The following is a 22,097-nucleotide window of genomic DNA, read 5'->3' as shown; positions in this document are numbered from 1 at the left end:
ACCCCCATGGGCACACAAATGGGTGCAAATGCATTTGCTATATAAACAACGCGGCGCAGGAAGCGCTGAAACTAGCAAGACCTCTTGCACCGCACCTTGCACCACATTGCGCCAAATTGAGATTTATACATCATCTAAATGCCCTTTCCATTGATGCATGGTTTTTTAGGATCAGACAATATTTGGCCGAGATGCAACTATTGCCTTTAAAGTTGTCCAAATGAATACTTAGCAACACATATTACAAAACAAAAATGAAGTTTTTATATATTTACGGTAGGAAATTTACAAAATATCTTCATGGAACATGATCTTTACTTAATACCCTAATGATTTTGGGCATAAAAGAAAAATCTATAATTTTGACCCATACAATGTTTTTTTTCTTTTTTTTTTGGCTATTGCTAAAAATATATTTCAGCGACTTAAGAGGTTTTGTGATCCAGGGTCACAAATGTCTGTTAAAGACCTACATTTCTAGCAATCAAGCTAAAGTCATGACTAATTATCATGACAAATGGCATCATGAAAAATGGCATCTTGTAAGGGCCCAATTTTAATGATCTAAACGCAAAGTGTAAAGCGCACAGCGCAGGTGCACTCAGGGCGTGTCCAAATCCACTTTTGCTATTTTAACGATTGGCGCTCCCGGGCGCATTGTCTAAACAGGTTGTCCCTATTCTCTTAATGAGTAATGGGTGTTTTTTGGGCGTAACGTGCAATAAACCAATCAGAGTCTCATCTTCCATTCTCTTTAAGAGCCAATTGCACTCGTGCCATGATGGATTTTGCTATTTATTTTGACCAAGAAGGAGAGTGATGGGGTGCTGCGCCAGATGACCTGGCCTCCACAGTCACCGGACCTGAACCCAATCGAGATGGTTTACTATAACTATAAACAAAACAGCATCATATATACATGCATAGTTTAATACAGAGCACGGAAAGCCAATCACAGAGTCCATTTTACATTTAAAAACATGAGATGCAGTGGGATGGGAAAAACCCACCATAAATTCTCGTTCTAAACATCCGGCTCTCTTGTGAGAGACGCGAGTGTGCGAAATGCGTTCTACAGGGATGCAAACAGCGCGCTTTTCGGCGCCTCGCGCTTTTTCACTTCAGTTTGGGTGACTTGGGTCTGAGAGGGTCTGATTATAATTTCACAAAGTCATCTGAAGCCATTCCATAGCTTAATGTGAGGGACAGAAGTCTATTTACATCATTAAATTAAAGTTTACGGAAACTCGTTTTCCCTCCTCTTCGGCTGTCAATCATTCTCCATTCAGTATTCAAACAGAGCGCGCGCCTCGTGCGGTTACGTGTAGGATACATGGTAAAACTGTCCAATATGATATATTCACAGTATAATGCTTGATCTGTAGATAAAAGGCTGTGGATTTGCATAAAATGACTTTATTGTGTGTATTTGTATTTCATATTTGTTGCTGTTTTAATGACTCGCTACCATGTGCCTGCTAAGTTAGATCACACACATCACAAGGACTATGAATCGGCATCAAACGCACAACAACTGGAATTTAAAACTGTGAAGAAACAAATGATCAATAAAGTGTTGGACAGATATACACTAGGATCTGTGCGCTCGACATTTCTTCACTTTGTGCCGTGAACTTTTAAATGCGCACTTTTTCAGCGCAGCACACTGTGACCCCATTTTGCTTTGAGCACATCATTCTGCACCCGCGATGCGCATACGCGCTTTGTGCGCTGTGTTTTGAAGCGTTTCATATTATCATGGTTTTGCGCACTGAAAGATTATTAAAAGCCTATATTTTTTATACCTAGTCTACACAATACATTTAAAATAAGCATAATTTAATTGTATATTATTTATGTGTAGTGTAGGCTATATAAATATACTATATACTAATAGTAATTTGTTTTTATCAACATGTTTAGATTTTTTCAAGAATTCTTTTTTGCTGCTCATTTATACACTCACTCACTAAGTTTAATAAAAATACATAATACATTTATGTAATATTTAAAGGTGTTAACTGTAATCTTACAATGCAAAATGATAACTTACAAAGGATTAAATTCATCACAATTATGTAAGTATCTGGATATTTGCCACGGGGCGAGGGCTTCAATAACCTCTCTCTTTTTTGACCATACATGTGTTTGCATCCCTGGTTCTATGTGAACAGCTTGATTTAGGTTTTGATGTAAACAACATCTTCTCCACATTGTTGTTCTTTTTTCCACAATATTTTGAAAGAACATCGCTGCAGCACTGCATCTAGTGGCTTTAACTGGAAAGGCTAACAAGAAAATTATAATGCAATGAAACTTACATTGTCATCGCATTTCGAGCTGCACTGATAAAGGCCAAAATATACTTGGGCCGTCGGCATTCACGCACCGTCTGCAATATGTCATTTTCATCATCAAGAGGGCTCGCGGACAGCTGCACACCCCGCCCGCGTGCAGGCAATTTATGAGACGTACAACAGTGCATGCACGAGGTGAATGATGAGACAGAAGTGGTACTGCGTGTCGAGCTCATCCGCCTTTGGAAAGTTTGGAATGTGAAGTATACCCGGGCAGGGCCTTAAAGCAGCCTCCTTTTTTATTTAAAATTCGACGAATATTCGAAAATCTTTTTTTTTTTTTTTGACAGCCCTAACGTTACTAGGTATGTCCAGATACTGTTTTTTTATGATAAAGTTATGTAAAATAACTGCTCAGTGCTGCTGCAACAAACAACTCTACTAATGCTAACTTAATTCTATATAAACTACAGTATATAACAGCATAGGCTTATTAGTTACTAGCCTAAACTGGACGGAGACAAGAAGCGCCCTGTAACTCACTGACCTGCCTGCGTTCACAATTCACACGGTTCAGATGGGAGGGGGAACGGCTGACTACACAGTTTATGGGAATAAATTGTGTATCTCCCTCACAATTGTCACAAAAAAACTAACTAAACTGTCTGTCTGGTCTCTCTGCGAGTTGCTTTGCGAGATCATGCGGCACAATTTTTTTTCCTCACTGCTGCACTACTGCGTGAGAATATGGGGGTGTGGCATGAGAGCGTGAGAATTGGGTCAATTGCGTGAGTCTCACGCTGAATGCGTGAGAGTTGGCACCCTTGGTAAAGGCAGAGGTTTTACTGAGATAACAGATGATATCTTGAACCAATGAAAGCTGTCTTGCTGTTAGATAAAATATTTTCTGTGTGTAAATGTTTTGGGTTAATAGTTTTATCGAACGATTGAAATGAATGTTATTAAATAACTGGTTGCTGAATGGAATATTCTGGGTGTCTGTACATAATGTTGATTACCATAATTTGGACTCGTCCAAAGCTAAATAAATAAATAAGGCTACAATTCAGTACTTACAATGGAAAAAAATGAGCTTGATTTTTGAAAGATTTGAAAGTAAAGATTTGGAAATAAATATGAAGCTTATTTTATACACTTACGTACATTCGTTATTCTGTACAAACCTGTGTAGTCGAGCTGTAAAGCTGATTATTTTTACAGTTGTTTTAGTTGTTAGTTATACAGTTGTGTGACATTGAGTAAGCATTTTCTTTTTGTAAGAATTTTTTTTTCTCAGTAAGCAATTTTTATAAACTACAACTGTTTACTTATTTGATTAATTTTCTGTTAATGTTCTGTTAATATTAATAATCAGATCTAGCTTTCTTTTAGCAGCAAACAAATCCATCAAACAAACAGTGGAAATAATAATAATAATACAATTACTCAATTACATCTCAGATTTTATTTTGTCTTTTTCTAATGACAAAGGGGAACAAGTGGAAATACATTTTCATAGTAATTGACATTATGCCACAAAATGCTGCTCTTAGATTATGTTTAACATGGAATATACCTTCATTCTGTCTTGTATCATAAGAGTGTGTTTAATACTTTTGAAATGCATGCACTGTATAAATAAGTTCAAATACAGAGAGAGGAGTGATTTGGAGGGAGAGAGTTCATGTCAGAGGCTCTGTGTCGCACACTGCCAACTCTCAACTCTGCCAGAATACTACTATCTCGCTTGCTGTCTATCCTAATCTCAAAAATAAGTGGAAATATAGAATAGAGAGATTTCGGTGACCGTGTCTGATGATTTAGTCATCAAGAAGACTTTTTCAAGTGTGAAACTGTTAGTGTTTACTGTTAGTTAGGAGATGCTGGGAGAGGCCATTGAGTTGAGAGCTGTAGCGTTGTCGTGGCAACAGCCTGCTGAGGGCTGTCAGGTTTTCAATCAGGTCCTGTGAGTCACAACACGAATGGTAAAAACACACATGTGCTCACATACACACTTCACACTCTGAGATACAAATGTCAATAACCTGCCGTTCATTTAAGTGTGGCTTAATTTACATCAAATTTGTCACTAAAGAAGGTGTATACATTGGCATTTTTTCTGGTTATGCTTAAACTAAGTAAAAAAAAAAATAGAAAGAACATAATTCTTGGTATTTTCTCTGAAAACCAGATGGAAAATCAGAGAAAAGCTGTTTACTTTCCAAATATAATTTCACATGTCGTTTGAAGCAAAACAAGATCTTCTCTTGAGTGCGTGTGTGGTTTTGAATGAATGGATGTTCACTTGTTTGCTCTTGTCAATTCATATAAAGCATGCTGCAGCCTAATGCTTTTACTTTCTGACAGATGAAATGGATGATTTAGACTTTGAGATTGTGGTTTGCGTATTTTCATCAGGGCATGTTAGGAAACAAATGAAGTGCATTAAATGACATGCATCTGCGTGGCGATGACGGCTCTGGAGCAGAGCTTAGATTCCAAGAAAAGGGATTTTAAGACAGGCAGAGGTAATGACGGCTCCTCACATCTGATCACGCACAATCGCAGTAATCCATTCTCTCTGCCTGTGACGGTGAAACTCACTTTGGTCTGGTCAGCTCCATTCATCACTGTCACACTGTGCTAAGAAGGAAAATACACAAGAGTGGTCACACTCACACACACACACACACACACACACACACATATATATATATATATATATATATATATATATATATATATATATATATATATATATATATATATACTAGCTTGCACTTTTGCACAAAGATGAGCAAAAATGCACTCTAAGGCTGTTTGTCTCTCTCACTCACAGACATAGATACAATGAGGCTGCTGTGTGAAAAGCTGACACAGATTAGTGTCTCCTAAAGGGCACTGTTACATCCAAAATGGCAAGTCAGCAGAGGTTATGACCTTTGACCCTGTGTGTGTCTGATGACAGGCCCTGTCTCTGATGAGCAACAGACTGAGGTAATGAGTGCAAGTCAGAAACAAACAAGAATACACACAGACACACACACATGATAGATAGATAGATAGATAGATAGATAGATAGATAGATAGATAGATAGATAGATAGATAGATAGATAGATAGATAGATAGATAGATAGATAGAAAGAAAGAATGTGCAGAAGCATGGCAACTAAACTGTTAAGTGGTGTTAAGCATTATGCAAACACACAGTCACATGATGCGCGGCCTACCAATGGAAGCACAGACAATGTAGTTCACATGGCGATATAGTATAGCGACCTCGAACGATGTAATCGCTGTTGGTGTGAACGGCCTTTTTGACTTCAACAGCGGTCTTTCTCTACCTTTCTCTATCTGCTCCATCTGATAGCTGCAGATTTAATTTAGCTTATCTTCCCTCCCTCTTTATGGCTGAATATATGCAGATCATGATTTTCATTAACATTACAGATGAAGAATTTCCCGCAAGGCTAAACGTTCTGCCTGTGGATGTGACTCACTTTGTAAAGTGCTTTTGTTGTGAGATATTTGAGATTCCTTCAACCGAAGTTAATCAAAAAAGGCTGTGGAAAAGGCCATGATGTTCTTTGCCCTCCCCGACCTCACACCCCCCATTACATGAATATGCAAACTCATGTAGCTTATTTCCTTTAGAATTCATTTCCATTTTCAATTACGGTGTATGAAGTGCAGTCTCACGCTTTTAATAACGTACGTGCGTGAGAGCAGAATGGCTGAACTATAATCTAGACATAGCAGTTGTATTGCTTTTTACTTACACGCGCTGTAAGGCAAGATAAAACTCAAACGGTTTCCTTGAACTTTAAATTGGACTCATTAAAACATCACTTAAAGAAAAAAAAAGAGGGTTGTTTTCTGTGAGGCTGAGATCAGAGGGTTTTGGTTAAGTCTTTTGCTTTGGTTTGTTTGTTTGTTGTTTGTGAGAGGCTAGTGAAATTTGTGTGGGAATCGCTGGGTGATGAAGCTAACACGATGGACTCTGACTAAGTGGCTGTCTCAGCTTCAGACGACTCGCCTACGAACCGTTCTTGGGTCCTCTGATGCATATTTCACATAAAAATGGCAAGAGCCTTCGCAAAGCATCAGTGAATGATCAGTTATGCGGGTTTGATGCGGATTTTGGCAACTAGGTTGCAGGTAATCTTTTCAGTGCCTGATTAGAAATCTTGCATAATCACCTTTTGATGTATGTTTTCAGAATGAAATTATAGTTTAAAAGACATTAAAGATCTTACCATTGGTTTCACCTATAAACCGCAACCCCTAATTCCCCCCTTCACTTAATGACAAAGCATTTAACATTTGGCAGAGAGCAGGGATTTCAGTTGTCAATGATATTTACATGGATAATATTTTTCCCTGTTTTTCTCAATTGACACAAAAATCCTCTCTCCCTAGTGCACAATTTTTTAGATTTTTGCAACTTCGAAATTTGGTTAAAAACTCTTAATCTTCCCCCAAAATCTACGCTCGATCAGATTCTTGAAGTAGCCTTAAATAAAAGAGGTGTGTTGTCTACGCTATACAAGCTAATTTCCTCCATTTCCACTTCCTCTCTCTCTTTTATTAAACAACAATGGGAGTCGTGGGGGTCCTCTCTGTGACCATTGCCCCGGCAGACTTAATGCATATGTTTTGGACATGTCCATCGTTAAATTCTTTTTGGCTATCAATCTTTAATTGTTTTTCTTTAGTGACAAAGAAACAGATTGAGCCTTGCCCGTTGGTAGCACTTTTTGGACTTTCGTCAAAAGTCACTGATTTGCCTGGAAATACTGCAAAGTCCTTTGCTTTTTTAACATTATTAGCCAGACGGCGCATTCTCCTGCTGTGGAAACAAAAACTCCCTCCATCTTTCGATGACTGGTTGAAAGATGTCATGAGTTTCATTCATTTGGAAAAAATTAGGTATATGTTAAAGGGTAACACTGGTATGTTTTCTGAGATCTGGAATCCCTTTATTGTTTATTTTTCTGAATATAACTGTACTGGAATGTCAAATTAAGGATTAAGATTTTATTATTTTTTGTGATAATGCTTGACATTCTTTATATTACAGTAGGTATTGTGTTTTTTTTAATGTTCTATTTGGTTTAGCTACATTTTAATTTCTTATTATAATTTTTATCTTAATTTATTATTGTTATTTACTTTTTTTTCTTCTAGGGGTGGGAAGGGGTATAAAAAAGTATATGTATTTTTTCAGGATTCTCCTGTATCTTTATCCGGTTATTGTAAAAGTTCAATAAATAGAATAATAAAAAAAAAAATCTTATGCCGTAGAAGTTATAGATAGAACAATTAAACATTACTCATGATTTTTAATTGTTGTAGCTGGTGTTCTTTTTATCGCACTCAAAAAAGCAAAAATACAGAACATTTCTGACAATGTATATATTTGCAAAACTATAAAGGTAGAAGTAAAATTTTTGGGTAAAAAAAAAAAATTCAGATTATGGCTAATATTTTATACAAGTACTATTTTGTATACATAAATGTAAGAAAACTCTACACTAAACACACAAAATAATAAATAATATCAATTAAAAATACTAAATTAAAATATACAATTAATTTTAAAATCTATTATAGCAAAAATTAAATATATAAAAAATAGAAAATTAAAATATATAATATTCAATATTTACTGACATAAAAAAAACACACACAAAAACGTATACGTACTGATAAATCATGCATGGCTATTGAAAGACATATTTAAAGGGATAATTCAACCAAAAATCAACATTTTGCCATAATTTACTCATCACTTAAGTAATCACATAAAACCTGTTTGACTTTATTTCTTGTGTGGAACACAGAATAAGAATTTAATTTAATTTTATTTTTTGTCCATTAAATGGAAGTCAGTGGTCGCCAAAACAGTTTAGTTACCAACATTTTTGAAAATAACTTCTTTTGTTTTCAAGAGAACAAAGAAACTAATACAGGTTTGGAACAAATTGTCCCATTAAGAGTTTTGATTGACATTTACTCTCATATAAAGAAGATATCCTTTGCTGTTCGCTTTGCTTTTGTAAGAAATCAAATTGCGCTTGATTGTTTAACATATCATTCTTTCTGTAAAATTGGGTGATGCTATGTAAACCAGCTCCATACTGCTATAGTCCAAAGCCTGGCTACACGAGAGTACATATAAACATGCTCAATCGAAAACCTGCTCTATTGACTGATGTTTCAGCAGCCATGCATGAGCGATGTTTCTTTTCCCTGCTCGCTGTAATGGCTTTATTGCTCTTTTGAGGAATAAACGCCCGTTCCTCCCAGCCCGGCCTGAATGAGTCCGCCTGCGAGCTGGGCTTTGTGCCAGCTGTTCTCAGCTTTCAGCAACATGGCTTCTCTCGCCACGGCTGAGATTGAACAGAAAAGCTGGCTGGATTTTTCTCTTTCTGTGTCTACTTTGATAGAACGCTGTGGAGAGACATCCCCGCGCTAATTAATGCGCTTAACGCTAGAGCCACGTGCTCCTAATGTGCAAGGTCAATTAGAAAAAGTTTGTAGCGTTAATGCCAAATTAAAACCCAGTCCCACTGCACGTTCCGGGAGCTTTTTTTCTATCTTTTGTTGTTCGTAGATTTTTTTTTTCATGCCTCGTTCCCTCGTTTCTTGTCCTCGGTTCCTTTCCGTCATCGTTTCTTGCCGAGTTGACCCTTGTAGCGCCTGGGACCGAAAGAAAGGGACCTGAATTAATTTATGTCATGCTGAACAGGCGCAAGATAATTAGCGGAAAATGTCGCAGCGAGAATAGCATTTTGCAGTGTCAGAAAGCCAGTGGACATGTAGGTTCGTGTGGGAGTGTGTTTTATTTATGTGTGTGTGCTTTAAGAATGTGCTCCAAAGGCATAAAGATGCATTTTTAACTGTGTTTGCACACGCACACTCTCTCACATTGACTTTGAGCCATTCACAGTAGCTGATTCAGCTCTAGACGCTCCATATTAAACAGTAGCTTAAACTGTAAACAGCAGCCTGAGGGACGATACACAGTCTCACACCATTACGTTACACCAACACATTTACTGTGGATTTTATTTATTTATTTACTTTTTACTGCCATTTTAATTTTTAGTTTTAGTCTGTATTTTATTAATATTTAATAAAATAAAATATATTATTAAATATATTTTATTTATATCCATCCATCCATCCATCCAACCAACCAACCTTCCATCTGTCTGTGTTATGTTAATTCTTTTTTTTATTTTTATTATTTGTTTATAGTTATACAGTAACAAAACCGTGGTACAGGTGTCCCATAGCAGTATACACAGTCATCCATCATACAGTCCATCATACAATTATACAATGATAGTTCAAGGGTTGAATGAAGGGCAATAGCACCAGTCCAAACAAAAATCAAGAAATAAAGACAATCAACATACTTTCTCAAGGAAATTCCAAAGAGGGGACCAAACACGCCAAAAGTCGTTAGACTTCCGGTGTAAATCACAGGTTAGTTTTTCTAAAGGTAGATATGTGGCAACTCAACCACATATTGACGGAAGGGACATGACGAGTGGACCACAACAAAAGTATACATTTTCTCGCCAAAAATGTAACACACATTCTTGATCGTGGTTGAGATGTAATTCAGCTTTACAGTTCAAGAGATAGATACTTGGGGATAAAGCAAAAGATTTACCAATAATCTTCTGAACAGCTTTATGTATCTCTTTCCAGTAAGTCTTGATCATGTCACAGTCCCAAAACACATGCATGACCGTACCAATATTAGACTTACATTTTGAAACACAGTTGGGGAACATTAGGAAAGATCTTGTGGAGGCGAATCGGCGTTAAATAAGTCCTGTAAATGAACTTGAAGCTTTGCTCATGGTTTGATATTGATGCGCCTCTAAAGTAGATGCCAGAACAGGCCGAAACCCAATCCTCGTCACTGAGATTAGTTCCAAAATCTTTTTCCCATACTAGTTTCAAAGGATCTAAGGAGGAGGAACCGACATTAGAAAACATGTCGTAAAAAACAGAGATCCTATTTTTAAGAGAAACTGAAGAGTACAGTTGTTTTTTCTATGTCAAAGAGATCTAAGCGTATTCTCTCATCCTTTAGAAGTGATTCCAGAAAATGTCGTAGTTGCAAAAATGTGTAGAAATCCTTATTAGGTAAATTAAATTCCTGTTTTAACAATTGAAAGGATTTGAGATGGCCCTGGTCAAATAGCTGACCTAGCTCCAAAATTCCCCTCAATCTCCAAGAACGAAAACCAATGTTCTGGATAGCAGGGGGTAGATCAGGGTTGAATGAAATTGGAGATTTTAAAGATGGGATGCTTGGAATGTTCAAATACTTTAAAATATCTTTCCATGCTAGGAGAGTGTTTGATATCGTAACAATATTAGATACTGATTCAATTATGTACATTGTAAATAAATGGTAGGGTACACAACAAATTTGGAAAACATCGCAAAGCCTCAATCCCTACCCACTGTGAATCCATTCTGTTTAGAAACCAATTGATCATATTTTTAATCTGGGCCGGAAATTAGGGAGTGCGACCCCTCCTAATTCTCTGGGTTTCAGTAAAATAGAAAATTTGAGTCTAGGCTTTTTTTTATTCCAGATAAATTTTGATATAATGGAGTTTACATTTTTAAAGAAAACAGCAGTTAAATAACAGGGCAGATTTTGAAATAAAAAACCTAGGTAAGATGTTCATCTTTATGACGTTAATCTTGCCCAAAAAAGAAATTTGACCAGTCGGACAGGTCCTGGCAAATTTTGGTAACTAATGGGGGTGTAATTAGCTTTGAATAAATCACACAAATTGGGTGTAATGTTTATTCCAAATTTTGAAAACCTGAGGGAGCAGAGCGAAACGGAGAGCCCAAAGCAGCTTCGGGGGGAGCATACAGGTATAAAGCCTGAGATTTATTCAGATTAATTTTATACCCAGAGAAAGTACTGTATTCACTAATAATCGAGAGAATTGTGTCAATGGAAGTCTCTGTATATTTGAAATATAATAACACATCATCGGCATAAAGAGAAATACGATGCTCTTCTGAGTCTTCTCTGATACCCTGTATATTAGTATTGGCCCTCATTGCTGCAGCCAGAGGTTCAATTACCAAAGAAAATAAAAGAGGTGAGAGTGGACAACCTTGGCGGCAGCCTCTACCAACCGGAAATCTGCCAGACACTAGCCGGTTCGTATTAACTGCAGCCATAGGCTGGGAATAAAAGAGTTTAATCAAATTATTAAAATTGTGCCCCAAATTTATCTTTTCTAATATGGCAAAAAGAAAAGGCCACTCCACCCTATCGAATGCCTTTTCGGCATCAAGCGAAACAATTAATGTGGCATCCTTGGTCGTATGTACGTACATAATCTAGAATATTCAGTAATCTACGGATATTGTCAGAACCATATCTGGATTTTTCAAACCCGGTCTGATCAGGGGAAATGATAGAAGGAAGGACGGATTCGAGGCGTCGAGACATTGCTTTAGCTATGATTTTGTAATCTACATTCAATAAACTGATCGGGCGGTAAGAGGAGCAATCCAAAGGGTCTTTATTTTTTTTTTAAATGAGGCTGATGACGGCAGAGGACCAAGACTCAGGCATTGAGTTTAGCTCTGAAAGGTTGTTAATTGCAGGTATTAGATTTGGGCTAATATCTTGCCAAAATTGCTTGTAGAATTCAAGCGGGAACCCATCTGGGCCTGGGGCTTTGCCTGATGGCATGGACTGAATAGCTTGCCAGATTTTCTCCTTAGTGAAGGGGGCATTTAAAAGAACTCTGTTTGTTTCAGAAACAACAGGAAGAGAAAAATGACACAGATAATCTGATATATCTTTCATTAAAGAACAGCCTTCAGCTTTGTATAAAGTCCTGTAAAAATCTGAAAAAGTATTGTTAATTGTCTGAGGATCAAAAGAGACCTTGCCCTCTGGAGTCCTGATTGCCTTTATAGCTCTTTCTTGTTGTGTTTTTTTTAAGTTGATATGCAAGTAAACTACTAGGTTTATTTCCGAATTCGTAATATTTTTGCTTACTAAAAAACAGTAATTTCTTGATATGCTCTGTGTGGTCTAAATTTAATTTTGCCCTTGCTCTGTTTAGCTGAATCCAATTGGTTTGATTTAGTGTTTGTTTGTGTTGATTTTCTAGGTGAATCACCTCGGTCTCTAATTCTTTCCCTTTTTTTTGGTCTTGAGTTTACTCACTAAAGAAGAATAGGAGATAATGTGGCCCCGTAACACCGCTTTAGCAGCATCCCACTTTGTCGCTGAAGAAACTTGAGAGTTATGGTTTTCCTGCCAGTACTGAACTATTTTCTGTTTTAGGAACATACAGAAGCTGTCATTATTCAAATGTGAAACATTAAACTTCCAATAATTGGATTTAGGAATGGACAAATTGATATCAAAGTCTAAATATACAGGGCTGTGGTCAGACAAAGCAATAGGGCCAATATAGCAGGATTTCACTTGGTGAATACATTCAGATGGTGCAAAGAAATAGTCCAACCTGGAATAAGAGTTATGGGGGTGAGAATAGAATGTGTAATTTCTGTCTTTCGGGTGTAGCTCCCTCCAAATATCTGCTAGGCCTAAATCTTTACAAACATTCCGTAAAGTACGGGAGGATTTGTGACCTGTCGTGGTCTGCGGAGTGGATTTATCCAAATTATTATCAATTATACAATTAAAATCACCACCTAAGAACCCCAGGTTTCCACAAAACTGGTTAAAATGCAAAACTGTCTCAGTTGTAAAATTGGGGAAATCAATATTTGGGGCATATACATTTCCAATGCACTCCGAAAATATAGCCCGAGATTAGTGCAAATCTCCCCTCAGAGTCAGACTCTACATACAGTAATCCAGATTGAATGGAATGTTCTTGTGAATTAAAATTGCCACCCCCCTAATATTTGACGTATAAGAGGAGTAATATATCTGACCCACCCAGTCTCTTTTGAGTTTACAATGTTCAGTGTCCAATAGGTGGATTTCTTGTAACAAAGCAATGGACACATGTTCCTTTTTGAGAAATGTCAAAATTTTCTTCCTCTTTATAACGTGGCCGATACCCTTCACATTCCAAGTTACTAACTTGAGAATATCATGCATGCAAACAAAAAAAAAATTAAGATGCTGATGAGCTGATAATGATAAACGTAGATCTTGTATATAAAAGACACCAAGTTTGAACAGAACAGTACCATAAATTGAACACTGAGTTACCCCAAAAAAATCCACCCCCCCAGGTCCCATCCCCAAACGATAGGGCACAAAGAACATCATTAAGTCACAAAATGAGATAATGAACATAAATAAAGATATCATCGTAATAATGACACTGAGGAAAAAAGCCCCCTCAAGAATCGCTCCTATATAAATAAAATGCAATACGTAATTAAAATTACTAAGCCCAATGATTAAAAAAAAAAAAAATATATATATATATATATATACATATATATATATATATATATATATATATATATATATATATATATATATATTATAATAATAATAATAAATAAAAAAGGGGGTACAGGAAAGGGAAAATTGAGCCTACAACACCTAGATCCCCTTTAAAAAGAAAAAGACAGTGATCCATATTACAAGCAGCAAAAAGTAGCAACAAAAGTAATCTTAAAAACAAAGAAAATAATAAAGTATATTAAAAGAAAAAAACTACCCTTAGTCACTTACAAGTCTGGCGGGTTCAGAAGAAGAAGAAAAAATCCTCCGAAAAATATAGCGTTTATTATAGATGAAGATGAAAAAAAATATCTGTCCATAGAGTCCAGAAAAACTTTAGCCGAGTTCGGCTCATCAAACAAGCGGATCTGTCCCGAGTGTAAGCATCTTAGCCGAGCAGGGTAGGCGAATCCGCGATATATGCCACGGGAGACCATGATCTTGACCACTTAGGTGAACTCGCGTCGTTTCTGCAGGACACTCGTAGATAGGTCTGAGTAAAACCGAAGCTCTGTGCGGTCATGAATAATTTTCTTCTTCAACGCCGCCCTCAGAATAGTTTCCTTTTCTGTAAACCGCAAAAAGCGAACCAGAACACTCCTCGGGGGTGAATTCGGATTACTGGGCGCAAAAGTAGGAGATCTGTGGGCCCGTTCAATATCCAGTGTGAGAGAGTCTGCAGGCAGGTCTAGCCATTTGGGAATAGAGGAACGGAGAAATTACATGAGTGGACCGGAACCTTCCACTCTTTCTGGTAGGCCAACTATTCTCAAATTTTTTCATCGACCTCTGTTCTCTAAATCACCCACTTTTGACTGAAGTTGTTCCACTTTGGTAAGTAAATTAGCAAGTTGACTCTCGGACACTGCCACTGAGTCTTCTACAGATGAAATTCTCCCTTCAGCTTCTGTTAAATGGGTCTCAATGTTGTCAATCCTCTCAGTCAGAGCCGCAAACGAATTCTGTAGAGAGGAGATGGATCCAGCTATTCCCTCCAGGCTATTAGTTATTCCCTCAAGACGTGAACCGTTGGCTCTTATTTCAGAAAGTACCAGCGCCATGTCCGATTCAACTTCTGTTGCATTAGCGGTGAGGAATGAGTGCTCTTCTTTTTGTCTTTTTCCCTTTGCTTTCTGCGAGCGTGTTGATCCGAAAATCGGAAAATCCTTGTCCGAAGTGGGGTCAGACATGACTGAAGGTCCGTAAAATTGTTTAAAACGAAAGATTCGGAAAAAAAGGCTAATTAGTTGAATATTAGAGCGGAGCCGAGTACTCAAGCAGCCATCTCGCTCTGGGTCACGTGATGCCCCCCCACCCCCCGCTGGGTCACGTGACACCCCCCCCCCCCGTTATGTTAAATTCTAATTCTAATTTGTTTGCAGTTTTAATTTTAATTTATACAAAATAATATAGACTTGTAATATTAGCCATAACCTAAAAACTTCACCAACTCTAAACCTTAACAGCTTACATAAACAACTCAATTTAACTAAACAAACGTAAACAACACAAGCTTGTATTTTGGCCTTAGTTGCTGTTTTATGTTGAGATTTATATGTGATAAATCATTACAAAGTGATGTGTTTGTACAGTATGAAGATGTTTGTGATTATGTCAGGTAAAACAAGTTAGGTCTCTATGCAATGTAAACTGTTAACAGTCTATGAAAGATCTGAGATGTCATAACTCAAGTTGTTGTGAAGCTGTTGGTATGCGCCTGGATGTGTTGACTGCCTGGTTGGTGTGGTTGATTTTCTGGAATCAGTCTCATGGTTGTCTCCTCTGGCTTCGCCTACAGCTACAGAGATGGAGGTCTTCTCAGATAAACCACAGCAGAAGCCTGAAGCCAGGCGCTGGGCTGTTGTGTGTGTTGTGTTTGAGCACTCGCCCTCAGGGGGTGTCTGTCAGCTACAGGTACTTTACAGCAGATGTTGGTCCACTTTCAGCATTCCAGAGTCTGCAAGTTTGACGGTTCAGCAAACACAATAATCTACTACTTAGCACAAAATGAACGCTATTGTAAAAATGAGGCCTCGTACGTCTCGTGTTCTGGTAAAATATTACTACAGAAAATAATTTCAAACACACGTCACGTCACGCTTTTACAGTTGGAATTACATTCATGTACTTCCCTATTCTGTAGTATTCAGAAAGCATACTATTTATTTCCTGAGCATTATTTCTTGAGCATCAGATCAGCATATTAAAATGATTTCTGAAGGATCATGTGACACGAAAGACTGGACTAATGATGCTGAATATATATCTTTGCTGATACGTCAAATAAATCTTACCAACCCCAAGTTTTTGAATGGTAGTGTATTGTAATAATAAATATAAAATGAAAAAAATAAATAATAATAACAATAAAATTGTATGTAAAATGTATTGTTACTTAATAGTGAAAATAATAATAATTCACATTAATTAATAATTAAAAGTGTGTTTTCTTTTCGTTTGGTATGATCGCTCCATTGACTTCCATTGTAAGTGTTTTACTGTAAATGTGCTTTTGTTTTGTTTTATAGACTAAGTGATGCAGTTTAATTTGGGATATTTCTTTTTCTGGCGTGAGGATCCACGTGCAGGAGTTTTCCCGTCTTGTTTTGGCGAGTGTGAGTGGGCCGCAGGTGTCAGAGGTCGTGGCTGTGGTTCTTGTTGTCGTGGTGACAAGCAGTGCTTGTTTCGTAACTGTGAGAATGTGGCATTGTGCGGGATGAGTGAGGCAGTGGAGTGTGATTGTGTGTGTGTCATATGGGCCGGGTCAGAAGCTGTCCGTCAAACTCCCACACCTTCACACATTCTGCTGTTTGTGTGTGTGTGTGTGTGACAGAGCTCTGCACCAAATGTTCCTCTGATGTCTCTAATCACTTTGTTCTTTTCTTTTCTTTTCCTCATTCTTTACTTTTGCCTCCTTTCCTCTTCCTCTTCTTTACTTTCATTTCCTTTCCTCTTCATTTCTTCTCCCTCTTTCTCTTCCCTCATTTTCTTTCCTCTTCATCTTCTTCTTTCCTTTCCTTTCCTTTCCTTTCCTCTTCCAGTTTCCTCTTCCTCTTCTTTCCTTTCCAATTCATCTTCCTTCATTTTTTTTCTTCTTCATCTACCTTCCTTTCTTCTTCCTCGTCCTATTCTTCCTTTCCTTTCCTTTCCTTTCCTTTCCTTTCCTTTGATTCTCTTCTTCTCTCCCTTTTCTCCCTATATGTCTAATCTCCTCTCCTCCCCTTATTTATTAAATGACTAAATGAATAAGTCTGCGGGTGAGTAGATGGATAGATAAAAGAACAGAGTAATAAAGTGGACCCGACCCTGTAAACTTTTAATGAGCTGTATAGCATCTAATTAATTTTTTCAAAGGCTGCGGATATTCAGCAACAGAGGTTTGATTTCACACATGGCGCAGGTCACACTCCTTCATATGGATGGAGGTGGGGGGGTGAATTATCCTGTCCTCTCTCATTAAAGGAGAGACACACTCCCTCGCTCTCTCACACCTCCATTTATTAATCTCTGCCATACCTTCATTCATCTATCTTTATATGTAAATTGATAAGTGCAGCAATCACACCCACATCTTAAATTCCCCATATAGCTCTTGTTTGCCCCATAATTCATATTCATGAACTTGATGCATATGCATGGCATGCAAATATCAGAGCTAAGGTCCATCCAGGTCCGTCCTGACCCAAAACATCCCGCCTGTCACCGGCATAATGGCAGTTAATCAAGGTATTAACATCTTAAGATTACACTGATCTAGTGCTGACAAGATATATTTCCTGGTTGAGAATGCAAGAAACGTTGTCAACTGATCTGAATGATACACTAAAAAGAAACGAAAAGTTTTAGCTATAAGGGGATGTATTATGAACCGATGTTTAGATATTGTGTAGAAATGCTCTCTAGATTATTCTAAAACTCTTAAATGTACAGTAGCAAAACAATTTAATTAGTTCTAAACAACAGTTTGGTGCAAGAAACCTTGAGTAACCTTAAAAAATTGACTTCAGAGCCAAACAACAGTGTGGAATATGACTCATTTAGGATCAATATGAAATGTGCCTCTATTTTCTTCTTTTGTGTCAGCAGCAGAACACTGTGTTACATCAGTTCATGAGATCACATCAGAGAAACACAGAGTCCTGATTTCTGTGGTCATGCAGCTGAACGAGCAGAAAGTGTCCGTCTTGTATAGCTGCAGAATTAATGATAAACGAGAACAGGAATCACCTCAGCTCTTTATTCAGAGAGATAAACCCAGGATGGAAAAGTGAGCAGAATTGATTCACCACCTTCTGCTGTAATTCAGAATCTATGAATGGAAAGACCAGCGTGACCCTAATATTACACCCTCATATGGTGTGTTTTGGATGCTGATGTGCTCATTCTTATTCTTCATACTTAAATAGCTAGCTAAAAACTTAGCTTGTAAAACCATTTGGCTCAAATTCTAAGTGGGCCTGTTTAAACAAAACTGGAGATGAAGGGCAGGTGAAATGGACTGGAAGTCTAGAGATTAGTTTCTTATTATCATTTTTTTATTTTTTTAAGTTGAACTACTTGTGTTGTTGTGTCATGTCCGAGATGTCTATATAGAAAACACAAATGCTAAATGCGCTTTGTATGAACGTCCCCTTAGACTCTGTAAACCGGGGGAAAAAACAGCTTGTGTCTCCAAATCCAATCAGAAAACACTCTTTGCCTTTTTCTTTGCGTTTGCTGACATAAAGTTGGCTGACGTATCTTGGGAACACCTTTGCTCCATTTCATTTCTCTTGAAACAGGCCTCACAAACAGGAAATATCTCACCTTGCCGAACACGAGAACAAAAACAAGTTTTACTCTTTTTTTTTTTCTGAAGTAAACTGACACCGACTCTTTCAGACAGAATGTTAGCAAGGCATTGCAAAACAGTAGAGTCGTGTATCACACGGTTATAGAGGAGCATCATGGGTTCTTATAATATTGTTCCAATAGTCACCATGTTAAGGAAAGATGTTCCACTCTTGTCCAGATCCATTAAACACAATGTTATGAGATTTACTGGCCAAGAAAGTGTAATATGTCCTACTATTCCAGATTGAAATGGTTTACAAATTGTGATTTTGAAGATATTTGTTTGAAGCCATGAGGTGTAATTCAAGAGATTAACAGAATGGCTTTCTCTCTCTCTCTTAAGCTTGTCCTCCAGGAACGTTCAAGTCCAGTCAAGGGACGGGTTTGTGTCTTCAGTGTCCACCCAACAGCAGGTCCACATCTGAAGCCGCCACTATCTGCGTCTGCAGGAACGGCTACTACAGAGCAGACGGAGAGCAGCCAGACATGCCCTGCACCAGTGAGTCATTATAATCATCATCTTCATATTACTGTTATTGCCATTATCATCAGCATTAAACCAAAGCGGTCAGGTCATAACATCGATTCAGAAGCAGTTTGAGAGCACAGGTCTGCACCAGCAGTAAGTTGTGAACCAGACCGAGCCTGCTAATAAGATCTTATGGGCTGACCTGACCAGACACGTCATGCCCATTCAAGCAGTTGCATAGTTAGTTCCATTACTTATATTTACATATATGTTTTTTTTTTTTTACAGTATGTGTCTCTTTATTCACATTCACGAGGAAACCATTCTGTTTATTCTTGGACGCCTGCATTAATAGGTTTATTTGTTTCCAAAAACTTTGAACATGCTGAACTATTTTCGTTCCCATTTTCTCTCTCAGAATTAATTTTTAAATATTTATGCAGATCACATTATTGGAGCATAATAATGTCACAGTTTTTTAATGAAGAATGCTATTGGTTTAGTGTGGCCACTATAAATCAAGAAACATTTTTACAAATGTTGTCTATTTTACTTATAGTATTAAAACTCTACAGTTGCATTATATGCGACTGTATATACACAGCATTAAATGATCTCTCGTACCTTCTTACTGAATTAAAGCTGAATGAGACAGCACTACAAAAGTGGCCTTTTGTGTTTGCAGTCCAGAAGAGTGCACACTGCATTTGAAAGTCCTCTCAGCATTTTAATTCACCATTTAGAGTCTAAAATGGCATTCAGTGAAACATATACAGATGGCAATTTGCAATTTAGCCCAACACCTGCCCTCCGGAAGGCCTGTGCTAGCACCTGGTCATTTTAGTGTCTCAGACAGTGAGAAAATGATTCAAAATGACTATTTCTCTATGCAATGCTGCTTGAAATTGCTGTCAGAGTGTCTAGCAGTTACATGGAGACTTTAAAAATATGGGAAACCAGTCTGCAATCTAATTAATATGATGATTGATTGCTGAGAGTTCTCAGGAATCTGTCATGTACCGAATGACATCATCTCAACCTCAGTGAGAAGAAAACACCATCTCTTCTGTTTCTAGCACTTTTTGCCCTTTCTTTCAGCTCCTCGGGGGGTTGAGTGGACGGCTGTCTCAGTTTTGGGCTCACTGTACTCCTGTCTCTCTCTCTCTGGGGGCTCGTGGTTCTTTCTGCGGGACTAGTCCGAATCGCCTCGAGCCTCCATCAGAACTCAAATTATTTCCTCAGAAATATCTGCTGGGAGTGTGTGAGTGTGTGTGTTGATGGCTGACAGCTCACTGGTTAATTGGAGGAAGCTAGACAGCCCAATTCTCAAGATAAATTCTCCAGGAGCTATGTGGCGACCAGCTCTGTTCTGGGATTTGTGTGCATTTGTAGATAGAGCATTCTCTCTTGGATTTAGCTGTTTCGACTGGCCGAACAAGAGCAGAACTTGTTATCTGGGGCTTGGCTGGCGACAAGTCTGGGTTCGATGCAGTTAATGCGTCTAGGTTTACACGGAACGCTGGCTGCTGTGGAAGTATGTGGAAGTTTTCTTGGCTTTACTTTGAGAAGAAAGTTGTCCCCAAAAGTGAACTAAAACTATCAAAAGAGCATCCTCAATTGGAAAACTGATAAAAAAAAGAAAAGAAAAAAAATGTGTTTGTTTAAAATATATTTATTAGAAAAATAGCCAACAATCTTTAATAATAATAATTATAATAATACCTATTATTGTTGTTGTTTTTGTTGTTTATTTATGAATTATTATTTTTATTATTATTATTTCTATACATGCTGCTCTTTTAGGGGTACTGCAGGGATGTGGGTAAGGGTTAGTCTGTTGACATTATAATTAGTTTTATATAAAAACAATACAATTCCATTACTTGTCCTCAGATAAGAATATGTGTGTGCATGAAGCATTCTTTCTTGGATTAAGCAGTCTCGTTTGGCCAAACAAGAGCAGATTTTGTTATCTGAGGATTGTTTCTCTGCTGGCCAACAGAGACCAGTCTGGATTCGATGTAACTAATATGCCTCGGCTTTTATGGGACGCTGGTTACTGTGTTTGATTGTTGGATTATTTAGCTATTCCTTTGGTGCAAAATTGTTGCAAAAGTCAGCCATATCTGATCAAATCCTGGCTTTAGGGGTGTCATGGGACATACTCAATTGTAAATAAATTCATGAAGTAAATAAAGCTTTTTAGTGTTTTTTATGGTTAGAGGTAATCTGTAGTCTTTATAATTAGCTGCATTATTGTATTTTAAACAGAAAACTGAATCTGGTATACACTCTTAGAAAATAAAGGTTATTTATTATATTATATTTATTATAAACACACACACACACACACACACACACACAAACACACTTAAAGATATAAAAGCACTAAGGTGATTGCTCCTAGACAGATCCCTGGAGAACACCTCAGTGGATTTCTCTGAGCCAGTAGACACACACACACACACACACACACACAGACGGTTGACCTGCAGGAGTCAGTGTTGTGTGTACAGGTGTGGTGAACAGGACTGTAAAGCAGTGTAATTGCTTTGCTGCCGTTAATCCTCTGCCAGCGATGTCTGACTCGCTGTGATTCTGCTATGAGCTTAAGCCTGTGTACACACACAACACACACTCCCGCTCGCTTTCTTCTGCAGCCTGCGTGTTGCACAGTGCCACAAACCATCATGCACACTTAAACGGTTGTGCATACACACAAACACACACACACACACACACACACACACACACACACACACACAGAGTGAGGCCCTAAAAAGTCAAACATCTGCAAACAAATGATGTAGAGCTATCTTTATTTTTCTGAGCCATTTGTTGCAATGACTTTTTGTGGATGCATGAGGTCAGTTGACCTACAGTGTGACTGTATTACGTGACTTATCTCACATTTTGAATTAGCTGAAGTTTTCCTATAAGTACATGTTTTTAGTTTCCAGATGTTCTGGATTCAGTTCCTGATTAATAGATGCTGTT

The 22,097-nt window shown here is 37.7% G+C and overlaps 1 protein-coding gene across 1 annotated transcript in view; it reads left to right on the top strand.

Annotated features, from left to right (window-relative positions):
• The window catches only part of LOC132096117 (ephrin type-B receptor 1-B), a 222,759-nt gene that overhangs the window by 128,358 nt on the left and 72,304 nt on the right, over nucleotides 1–22,097 (top strand). The window contains exon 4 of the mRNA XM_059501302.1: nucleotides 18,975–19,130. Coding sequence (XP_059357285.1) covers nucleotides 18,975–19,130 — 156 coding nt within the window. The remainder of the gene's footprint in view (nucleotides 1–18,974; nucleotides 19,131–22,097) is intronic.

The sequence above is a fragment of the Carassius carassius genome, chromosome 20 (assembly GCF_963082965.1).
Source record: "Carassius carassius chromosome 20, fCarCar2.1, whole genome shotgun sequence".
Lineage (NCBI taxonomy): Eukaryota > Metazoa > Chordata > Actinopteri > Cypriniformes > Cyprinidae > Carassius > Carassius carassius.
Note: the sequence above shows the minus strand (reverse complement) of the source record. Positions and strands in the feature narration are given on the sequence as shown.